We start from the raw sequence: 11,554 nt of genomic DNA, 5'->3' as shown, positions 1-11,554 counted from the left end.
CGGAGTGGCAGGAGCTGGCTGAGTATCTACCCTTGAGCGAATGTCTTCCTTTTCCTCCCTTCCTCCCTTCCTTCCTCCCTTCCTTCCTTCCTTCCTTCTTTCCTCCCTTCCTTCCTTCCTTCCTTCCTTTCTTCCTTCCTTCCTTCCTTCCTTTTTCTTTTCTTTCCTTTTTTCTTTTTCTTTTTTTAAAAGGTTTTTTGAGACACAGTTTCTCTACATAGCCCTGAGTGTCCTGAAACTCACTCTGTAGACCAGGCTGGCCTGGAACTCAGAGATCTACCTGCCTTTGCCTATAAAGTACTGGAACTAAAGGCATGTGCCACCACCGCCCAGGGGGCTTATTTGTTGAAGAGCTTGAGGTGGTGAGCTGGGATTAAACTACTCTTGACAACAAGGCCACAGGGAGTGGGTGTCAAGGTCACAAGGCTAGGTGACCTTTGAGGGTCAAAGTCTGCTCGCACAACATGACTGCTTACGACCTCCTGGGACTTTGACAGGCAGGGGATAGGACAGAACAGCCCCATGGGTGGTGCTGGGGAGGAGATCTCGGCTCAGGAGTGGACTACACCATTGGGCTCCTCCAACGTTCCAGCCCCTCCTGGATTAGATCAAGGGGACTTTGTTGAGCATTGGGTGCCTCTGGCCCCTAGAACAGGTGAGCCAGGACCTAGAGATGAGATTCAAATGCACACTATGACAAAATGACCCTTTCCTGTGTCATCAGTGAGTAGCTGCCTCCCTCAGGCCCACATAGCTGAGGAAAATCACGTGCCCAGCAGGTAGCCATCTGGCAGCTCCCGCAAGTTCCCATGATGAGCTTCTCGTGTCCCAGAGTCTCTGGCCAGCTGGACCCCAAAGTGTCCCTGGAGTGGCCAAATTCATTGCAGGGCTTGGCTGAAGAGCAAAGCAAATAAGCCCTAAATGCTGGCCACACATGGTCCCATCCCCAGAGCCCAAGGGTGGCAAGCAGGGCCGAGATGTCTTCTCCGTGGGAGTAAGACAGAGAAGCCAGGCGCCAGCTGGAATGACAGCTATGTGCACATCCCTGACCCTGCTCTGGGAGACGAGGGGTCAAGGGTAGGTTCCAGAGGAGGGAAGGTCGAATATTTCCCTTCTGAACTTCGTTCCATTTGGCTCGGTCCCCTCCTCTGACACGGGTTGAGGCTTGAACTCTGTCCTCAAAAGGATTGCCATCCCGGCTTGCCTGGAGTTTTTGGCAAACCTGACTTCTAGAACGAGCAGTTCTCAATTCCAACGCCCTATGTAGAACCCTGCTTTCAAAAAGCAGTGGGTAGGGATGGGCTGAGGGAAACACATTTATTTTTATTTAGTAAACAGTATTCTGGAGGTGAAGGAGGGACAGACAAATCATACTTCCAATCAGCTCTCACTGTGCCTGGGCACAGGTGGGCTCCAGGGGTCTCCCTTGAGGCTGCAGAACTGGAAGGCTGCTTCCGTATCAACATCCCCAGAAATGGATCCGGAAGGAACTGAAAGAAAAAATTCCAGAGCTAACTGAGGTCCCCACCTTGTCCCATCAGGCCCGTTTCTGTGAGTAATGGTCCCAGCCAACTCAAACTTTCGTGTGTGTGTGTGTGTGTGTGTGTGTGTGTGTGTGTGTGTGTGTGTGTGTATGAGTGTCAGTGAGGGTGCATGTGCACATACGCACATGTATGGAGACCAAAGAGCAACCTCCAGTATGGTCCCTCAGGAACCGTCTACCTTGTTTTTGGTTTTGGACAAAGTCTCTTGCTGGCACCAGTGACCACGCTGTCTCAGGCTCCCCAGCCTTGGTATGACAAGCGGGTACCACCATACTCAGCTTTGAACATGGATGCCAGGGATCAAATTCAAGTCCTCATGATTGCATCATGGGGAGCTGTTTCCCAGCTAAGCTATTTCTCCGGTTCCTAAACCGTTTCAAAGCTTCTCTCAGCATTGACCAGAATACAAAAGGTTTCTGAATTTTGGGGTGCTGGAGCCAGGGGGAAGAAATGGGTGATTTAGACACAGGTACAAGGCAAACAGGATTCCAGCGCCGATGTTGTGCGGGGCTGTGGTGGAGGAAGAGGGATTTCCTCTGATAGGACTGATCCCTCAGAGTTGAGCTGAGACATCCCTTAAGAGTCACTAACACTCAATAGAAATCAAACCTATTGGGAGGCCGTGACACGCAACGACCCCGTGTGTGACACACAATGACCCCATGTCTCACTGCCCAGGGGTTGCTGGTGTGCAATGGAAGGTAAGTGTGGGATGAGTAGAGAAGTAGAGCGAATGAAGGTAGAGATGGGTTAGGGAAAGGGAGAGGCAGAGACGAGAACACACAGCTGCCTGGGCTCCTGCCGAGTTCCCTGCTAAACCCTGCCCTGAACTTTTGTGAGTTGGTTTATAAACGTCTCAAGAGTCATCCTCCTCCTCGAAATCATCTTGCCTATGAGATCAAGGGGCAGCATTAGAGGCGAGTGTGCAAGACAGCAGATGGCAACTCAGCACGAGGAAATCTCTCTTCTCATGGGACTCCAGTCACGGGAGGGACCACCTCCAGAGAGGATGATGCCTTTGCTTTGAATTGGAAGGAACCAGAACACTGGCAATTATGGCCTTGGAAATACAGAGGGCTGTCATCTGGAGGGAGTCTGGAGCAGAGATCACTGAGGCCCCTTCTGCTCTCAGGTAGAATTAGTCACTTCTCCTGTGACATTTCTTTTGCCAGCTTTCCCCTTACACTGCTGAAAAATGTCCCCTGCCGCCCCCACCCCAGCTCCCAGTGTAGCTGGGTAACAGTGGGCAATACACAGGTCAGATGTGAGGCCCAGGAGGTACTGGGAGATGGCATAGATGTCCTGGCCATCAGGGGTAATGTCTCTGAGGTTTCACCACCCTCACACATGGTTTGCAAAGCCTGGAATCCTGCCGTCCCCTGTCTTGGTTCCCCGAGGAGCTGATTTCTCAGATGCTCCAGTTTTATGACTTCTGAAAGACTCAGCAGAGCCCAGGAAACTCATGACCTCCATGGTAAGACTGAGATATGTCATCGGTCCAGGGGAGACTCGGGAGCCTTCCCTGCCTCCAACCTTGTTGGACAGCCCCGACCTTCAAGGATGTCTTACTTCATGAAGTCTGGAGATTTGGCCATTGCGTGTTCGAACTCGGAGAAGGACAGCATGTTGTCATTGTCCAGATCTGACTCGCTCAGGACCTGGTAGAAGGAAGAAGGCTGAGAGGAACCTGGGGTCCAACAGGAGATGGGTCTCAAGATGGAGACAGACAGTGTAGAGGAACTATGGCAGGGTGTCTTAGGGCCCCTGCCCCAGAGAGGCGAAGGTGTGTGCGCTAAGGTGGGGTGGAGAAGGCATCACGGGCTGGCTTTCTTTTCTTCTTTTTCTTTTTCTTTTCTTTCTTTCTTTCTTTCTTTCTTTCTTTTTTTTTTTTTTTTTTTTGAGACAGGGTTTGTCTGTGTAACAGTCTTGGCTGTCCTGGATCTCACTTTGTAGACCAGTCTGGCCTCAAACTCACTGAGCTCTACCTGCCTCTGCTTCCCAAGTGTTGGGATTAAAGACGTGCACTGCCACTGCCCAGCCACAGGCTGGCCTTCTTTTGGAAGGATTCTCCCCAGCAGCCCCCAGCACCAATCTGGCAGCGAGGACAGTAGACCCCATTCACCCCACTAGCCAGACATAGGCATGAGCCCCGCATTGTAAGAAGCCTGAGTCAGGTGGGAGGTGCTACCATCCAGCCCTGAGATCCTCGGGATCTCACAGCCTGAGAGCTCATGAGCCTGTGCCCCATCTTAGGTTTTAGAGCTGTGTCCATGCCTTGTCATCAGAACATCTGGGCACTGTGCTCCTAGTGAATAACATGGGCAGGGGAACGTTGTGATGTGTTCATCTGATGCTAAGCTGTTATAGGCTCAGCTGCCCTCAGTGACCCATGTAGATGGGAGGCTCTCAGGAGGGAGGGGAATAGAAGATTCTTATTGGAAGAACAGACAGCTGAGATATAGTTCTCTCCACTCTGTGCCCACTGCTCAGGGCACCACGTGCTGCCCATCCCCATGGCAGCTGCGGGGGTGGGGGGGAGATATGTGCCACCTGCTCCAGGCTTGACTCTGGATCCCTTCCCAAGGAGATGGCCTGATATCCAGGAGCTTTGGTTGGCCACCTGGACCCTCAGGCCCCACCCTTCCACTTCTGGATACACACGTGGTGCGTGACGTCCATCAGCAGGTCCTCAGACACATCATCACTGTTCAGCAGTCTAAGCACGATTTTCTGAAGGTCTTCCTCGTCAATGAAGCCATTCTCGTTAAAATCTGCAGAGAGGAAACAGAGGCTGAGTCCCTGGCTCATGGGACCAACTCTCATCTGGGAGGCCACATAGGGTCCACTTGCCCCAAGTAGGTCTAGAATCTGGGGCATGGCACATGGGTAGCTGGCGGAGCATGCAGCATCAGGGCCAGCTGTAGACAATACTAAGTAAGGCAACAATCATAGCAATAAGCATTGACTGTGCACCTACTGTGTGCTCAGACGAGTCCTCTTTTAAATCATCGAATCCTCACCATCCACCTTTTTATCGTCTTATTTTTGTCAAGAGGACACCAAGGTTCAGGTGTGATGTAGCTTGTCCGAAAGGCCAGGAACCGGGAGGGCAAAGTTCAAGCCCGCCTAGGCTGACCCGGCCCCACGTCAAAGTCCATGCTAAGGGATGTCCATTTCAGAACTCAGAAGCCAGACTGTGGTTTGGTGGCCGGGAGCCAGACAGACTAAAGGAGTGAAGGGTGGGCTGGGTTTGGGACCAAAAGCCTTGGGTATCATCTGATGCTTCTGGCCCTGGAGAGTAGCTGCTGGACATGTGTTCTAGCTTCTCAGGGAAGTGGGACAGTGGTTCTTGCCACTTGTTCTAGTAATGGGTTGGCTTCAAGAACTCCAGCTGTTTCCTCAAAGAGTCAGACTGGAGCAAACTCTCTACAGCTTGGCAGAATCCTAATTCTGTGCCCAGCACAAAGCCAAGTCTCAGAGAATAAATGGACGGCTGAACGTCCACTTCAACTTGGTAAGTGATGGGACGTGACTAAGCTCCGCCATTTAGACATTACAGGAAATCTGTGCCCTTTACCACTCATGACTGTCATCATTACAGAAAGCCACCAATGTTTAGCTGGGCAGAGGATCATCCAAACAGAACACTATGTTTCCCAGCTTCCCTTGCTGCCAGAGGTGGCCAAATGGCTATGCTCTGCCCAATGACGTATTAGCAGAAGAGGGCAAGTGACTTATGGGAAGGTCTTTGAGACCATGAGGTAACCATGGGAACAGAAGGCAAAGCAACAAGTCAGAGGAGCCTGGATCCCCAGTGTTAGAGCCTTAGAACCATTGTGGACAACTGCTTTTGGCTTCTCCACAATATATATATTTAATCCCAGTTCATTCTTTGAGCCTCAGTTTCCCTGTGTGTAAAATGGGAATAATAATTGTACCTCTACAATGTGAAGGTTAAATAGGAAATACGTAGCCATCCCTTGGCATTAGTCTGGAATACAGAAGACTCCTGTTAGCTGTAGCCAGGGCTTAGTGCTCCACCAGGTGCTCATTGTTAAGTACTAAAAATGAAAATCTGAGCAGCTATAACACCCCACCTTCAACAATGGCAGCTAGAGCTAATGGACTATTAGGGAAACTGAGGCCCAGAGTCTGCCAGTACCACAGAGTCAGTCTTTTTATGGCAGAGCCAAGAAATATCTGTCCCCAGAAGCAGACTGGGCATATGGAAGGTACAGTATATCCCTGACTGTGTTTCTCAGTCCGTGACTGGAGCCCTAGTCCGAGCTGCTCTTGGGTGCTCTCCCTGCATAACCCCTGAGCACCATAGGAAGTGAATCAGAGGAGCAGGTGAAAGGGGCGGAGGCATGGGAGGAGGCACAGAGCAGAGAAGCTGCAGTGAGGCCACACTGCCGGTAAGAAGCTCCCCAGCCTCTCCCCAAGCCCCTGCAGTGTCTCCAGGCATCCTGCTGGCCTAGCTCCCATATGCGGAGACTACAGAAAATGACATGGCTTTGGTCCCAAGCCATCTGAAAACAGAATAATTTGCTAGAGTAAATGTAGTCCTGGGTGGTTCCTGTCCTTTGGGGATGCAAGGGCAGAGCAGTCTGGGAAAGGGCTAGGGCCAGGCAGGCAGTCTGCGCGTTGGCTGGGTTCCAGTCTAGGCTGACCCAGCAGTCTTAGAACTCACAGCCTGTGACTGACCACTCAGGGGTGGGTGTGGGGGCTTGCTCTCACATGTTTCTCAACCCCGTGAACTTAGAGAACTGGATTGGTTAATGTTTAACCTCCAAGTCCCTCCAAAACACGCTTCCCACAAAGCACCACTCTAAGCTAAAGCTTATTGCTTACAGACCAAGGGTAAGCCTTCAACAGTCTCCCTAGGCTTGCTCCATGGCCTCACCTAGCCACTGGCATCTCTGTGGTTGGTTTCAGGAAGGTGTGGCAAGATCTGCTATTTGCTTTCTGCCTGAGAATCCGTAGCTGGTGCCGACTGGACCAGGAAGGTGTGGCTGAGATGTTGGTCTCTGACAAGTGATTAATCTTCCTGGAGGTATGGAGAGATGTTACATTGATCACACGGAGGCCAGAATGTCCCTCAAGGCAGAAACTGGTGCCCAGAAGGTGAGTTCCAGGCCTCAAGGAGATCTAACCCTGCTGGATTCTTAACCAGAAGCCATTCTCCAAACAGTTCTTGTTCAAGATGAAAATACATGGCTTTCCTGTCTCTGCGGCAGCCATGGGTAGCTGTATGACGTCATTCTGGCCCCTGAAAATATAAACTCAAGTGTCTTGGTGACGTTCCAAGAAAGCTTGGGAAGAGCTGACTTATTTGTGTGTCTCTGGATGTGAATTTCACCTCTGTCCCTTCTCCCATCCCCCTCTGAACCACTTTCCCTGTCTAGAATAAAGATGAGAAGTCTGTGGGTACAAAAGCCATTTTGTGACCATGAGGACAGTAGGACAACAGTCTCATACCAAGACTTTACAGTAGGGGAAGCACAAAGGACTCTGGGCTCTTGTTTACTTTCTGGAGCTCTGGACTGCCTGACTCCAGACTTTTTTTTTTTTTTTTTAAATCAGGGACAATGCTACATGTAGCTGGATGGAATCCTAACTGATACAGCAAGCTGGATCAAGAGCCTCCAAACCTACTGCATGTTAGAAATACCCAGGAGGCTTTGCAAAAGCCCGCCAGCCAGAGCCACCATTCCATCAGGTTGGTTTTTTGTTTTGCTTCAACTCCCAGGTGATTTGAAGATGCAGTCAGGTTTGGGAGGCAGGGGGCTAAGGCATGGCTTTCTAGACTTTTCAGGGGCAGAGATTGGTGGGGGGTGGAGGGTGGGTCTTGCTAAGGTGTAGATTTGATTCGGAGGTGTAAGTGAGGCCAGAGGGTCCGCATCTTTGGTACCCTCCCTTGCAGGGAGCTGATGTATCTGGTCCCTGAACCTCACTTGGAGTCATCAGTTCAAGAGCATCTAGAGGTCTTCAGACTTCTGCAAGATTCACTACCATGAGCATTACCTACACATTCGTCTTCTCTGTCCATCTCTTTGCCCTTCTTTTTAATTCTCCTTTTCCCTTCCTTATGGGTCATCACCTTCAGACTTGTGGAGCAGCTTCCGCATACCAGGTACTAGATTCAAGGATCCTGGAGTTCTGTCTCACAATGAGCTCACAGCTGCCTACAGTCACAAATCTTCAGAACCCAAAAAGAATTCTGATTGGTTTGGGTATCCTGGATGCTGGCTGGGGCACCGGGTCCCAGGCATCTATTTATGATGATGATTTAATTGAGCTTTTGAAAGGTCTTTTGCTTGGGGTCCTTGGGGAAGGGAACTGACTGTGCTTTAGGGACTTGGAGAGGGGTGGACACTGGGCTGGGATGGAGTGTCTTGTCTCTCGCTTGGCCCCATCCACTCAGTCTGACCTCTGAGGACTGAACATTCCCATTTCTAAAGCTAAGCAAAGTTGGCCCTGTGTCTGGAAGATGCTGTGAGCATCTACTCCCCTGATGGGATTTTGTTTATTGGGTTCTGGAAACCATGGGAAGACAGCAAAGCTTCCTTCCTTCCTTCCTTCCTTCCTTCCTTCCTTCCTTCCTTCCTTCCATCCTTCCTTCCTTCCTTCCTCCCTCTCTCCCTTCCTCCCTCCCTCCTTTCCATCAAGACAAGGCCTCATGTATCTCAGGCTGGCCTTGAACTCACTATGTATGGGAGAATAACCTTGAACTCCTGTTTCTTCCAGTTTTCTTGACTTAGAGCAGAGATTAGATTACAGGCAAGTGCCACACCACCCAGCTTTTTCTGTCTGAGAAGTGTCTTCACTCCCAAGTGCTTAACCTCTGGGACCATGTTTATTCAAGCGACTCTTGTTTTTCTTGACTGTAGGTGGTTGGGCAAAGCTGATGATACAACCAAGGTATCAGATCACTGGCTTTGAGAAGCCATTTAGGACCTGCTAAGAAACTGCAAGGGAGAAGCAGCTGCCTGTGGCCAGATGCTCAGAGTAGGCTCTATAGGCCATGCAGGTAGGTACGAGGGTAGTCATCTTTAGTCCATGGGCACAGATGAATAAACCTTAGATCTGGGAAAGAAGAGATTTCATCAGCAGCCATGCAGAGGCTTGGCTTTTCTGACAATTTCCTAACGCTATCCCAGCCCTTCCCTTCTCTCTTGGGGTCCGTACTTCTGTTGGTAGACATACTCCATACTTGTGAACGGAGAAACCTCCCAGAGACAGATGTCTGGAGCTGGGTTTGGTGGTATTTGCCTATAATCCCAGTACTCTGGAGATAGAGGAATCAGGAAGATCAGGAGTTCAAGGTATCCTCAGCTATGCAGTGAGTTTGGGGCTAGCCTGGGCTATGTGAACACCTGTCTCATGCCTCCCCTTTTACCCCCTGGAATAATCCATACCTCTTGCTGTTTATGCTTCTGTATAACCTTGGTGCTGTTTGGTGTGAGTGGGGCCTATAACCTGCTTCCAGCCAACATAATTTGGCAAGTGTGATGGGATGGATGTCACTTTCATGGTCAGGTTATGCCATGGAAGACTCCATTCTAACAGGAGATGGGTCGAGGGTTATTCCCTCCTTGTTATCTTTGAAGACAAGTGGCCATGTTGGGAAGGTTGTGTGGCCAGGGGCCGAGGGTGGCCTTCAGCTCCTAGCCAGAGCAAAGCCAGGGGCTGAAGGTCCATGAACACAAGAACTGTGTTCTGCCAGCGGCTTGAAGGGTCTCCCCCAGCCAGCCATTCTCCAGATGGGAAGCAGCTTGGCCAGAACTTTGGCTGGAGTTTTGTGAGACTTTAAGAGAGGGGATCTCTGGAAGTGGTGGTGCTCATTTTCATTCCAGCACTGGGGAGGCAGGGGCAGATCGATGTCTGTGAGTTCCAGGTCAGCCAGGACTACATCGTGAGAGGCTGCCACAAAAGAATAGAAAGAAAGCAGAAGAGGAGGAGGAGGAGGAAGAGGAGGAGGAGGAGGAGGAGGAGGAAGAGGAGGAGGCGGCAGGCAGAGGTAGGAGAGGAGAGGGGAAGAGGGGGGGATCCAATTAAGCCAAGCCTGGACTCTTAACTGGCAGACACCCTGAAACCATAAAGTGTGGCACCTGAAGCCACTGAACTTTGGGGGATTTTTTTTTTTTTACCCAGCCCAGGCAGACAAAGAACCACTGTCCCTATCTATTGCTTCATGAGCTAAGTTTCTGTGACTTGCAACTCTGTACTGATGGCTGAGATGAAAGGGCTGAGCTGGGCCAGCGCTCTGCTAGAGGCGTGTCTTGTCCTAGAGACTGTGACAAGGACTTCAGTCAGCCCGGCTGCCACATCTGACAGAACTGTGGCGGTGACTGGCGAGCTAGGACGCTGGGGATCCAGGATATACTCCCTGGGGACGCTTGGGACTGCTTGGGAAAAGGAGGAAGCTGTAGGAGAAACACACGCATACACACACACACACACACACACACACACACACACACACACACACACACCAGGCAGGACTGCTGAGCTGACTATATACGGGTGTGTGATTTCATTTTGGATTGGGATTCACTATAAATTTGTGTCTTGTACCAAATTTAAGACTTTTAGGACGGTTGGTTCTTCAAATATCTTTCCTACCCTTTGCTTTTGAGACTCCAATTGGACCACCTGGTTGTATATTCAACCTTTCTAACTCCGTGTGTCCCAGAGGCCCTGTTCTTTAATTCTCTTGATATTTGCTTTCTCTGTTACTCAGATTTTCCCCTGCATCTGTCTTCAGATTTACCTTTTCCTTCATTATCTCAATTCTCCTGTTAAGCCCAGCAGTGAGTTTTGATTTCCTATGGGATTTTCTGTTTGCTCGGCTGTTTGGCAGTGTGTTTGAACCTAAGGGCTGTTTCATGCTACTTGAGTGTTCCGTCATTTAGCTACACTCCAGCACTCTCATTTTTTAAAATTAATTTTTTTTTTTGAGCTGAGGATCGAACCCAGGGCCTTGCTCTTGCTAGGCAAGCGCTCTACCACTGAGCTAAATCTCCAACCCTTTTTTTTTAATTTTATAATATAGACTTGCTAAGTGTCCCAGGTTAGCCTTGAACTCACTCTGTAGCCCAGGCAGACTTTGACCATGTGATCCTCCTGCTTCGGCCTGTGGAGCAGCTGGAATTACAGGTCAACGCTGCGAGGCCCAGCCCATTTAACTTCTTCTCATGGTTGGTTGTATTTTTCTGATGAGCTTTCATATCCTTTCATTTCTGTGTGTGTGTGAGCAGAATTCCTTTTACTTTATTGGAGATGGTGGCTGTGATGGTCAATCCTATGTGTCAGTTTGACTTGGCTGAGGAACGCCCAGATAAAGGCGGAAAAAAAGTTATTTCCTGCTGTGTCTGGGAGAGAATTTCTGGAAGAGATTAGCATGTGAATCAGAAAACTGAATAAAGAAGAAGGTCACATTCAGAACTGCCAGAGAGAGTCCCTTCAGGGCTGGGGGAGGGCGGCCACAGGAGGCCTCACTCTGGGGTCAGGAGTGAGTGACAGTTGTGAGGGGCGGGAGTAATTTTCTTCAGTAGTGTAGACGCTGGGCCCATGGGCCAGTCAATACCCTTCAGCCATTCCCATGTCAGCAACCCCAGTCAAATACAATGGATCTCCCCCCCCCCCCCTCTCTCTCTCTCTCTCACACACACACACACACACACACACACACACACTATTTTTCTAAAGAATGTAAAAAACAAATGAAAATTTAAAACAAGGCCACACTCATAAAAATGCAAAACAAGACCACATTCATCATTGTGGGTGGGCAGCATCGGGTCCAGCAAAGGCCCAATAGAGCACAAGACAGAGGATGGAGGGGCTTTTTCTCTTTCTGCTCTGTCATTGGTCAATGGTTCTCTTGGTCAGTCTGGTCTTCCTCTTTCTCCCTCCCCCTCCCCTCTCCATCCCTGTGCCCCGCCCCCCTTCCCCTTCTCGTTGCTTCTGTTTCTTTGGGGAGCTGATGACAGTGACAGAATCTGCTT

General features: G+C 50.1%; 1 protein-coding gene across 1 annotated transcript in view; it reads right to left on the bottom strand.

Moving 5' to 3' along the window:
- Positions 1–1,459: 1,459 nt before the first annotated feature.
- The window catches only part of Cib4 (calcium and integrin binding family member 4), a 56,558-nt gene continuing 46,463 nt past the window's right edge, over positions 1,460–11,554 (bottom strand). The window contains exons 5-7 of the mRNA XM_036170254.1: positions 4,206–4,315; positions 3,114–3,202; positions 1,460–1,490 (exon numbers count right to left, since the gene is read on the bottom strand). Coding sequence (XP_036026147.1) covers positions 1,460–1,490; positions 3,114–3,202; positions 4,206–4,315 — 230 coding nt within the window. The remainder of the gene's footprint in view (positions 1,491–3,113; positions 3,203–4,205; positions 4,316–11,554) is intronic.

This window comes from Onychomys torridus, chromosome 21, assembly GCF_903995425.1.
Source record: "Onychomys torridus chromosome 21, mOncTor1.1, whole genome shotgun sequence".
Taxonomy (NCBI): domain Eukaryota; kingdom Metazoa; phylum Chordata; class Mammalia; order Rodentia; family Cricetidae; genus Onychomys; species Onychomys torridus.
This window is presented reverse-complemented; position numbering and strand designations above follow the sequence as displayed.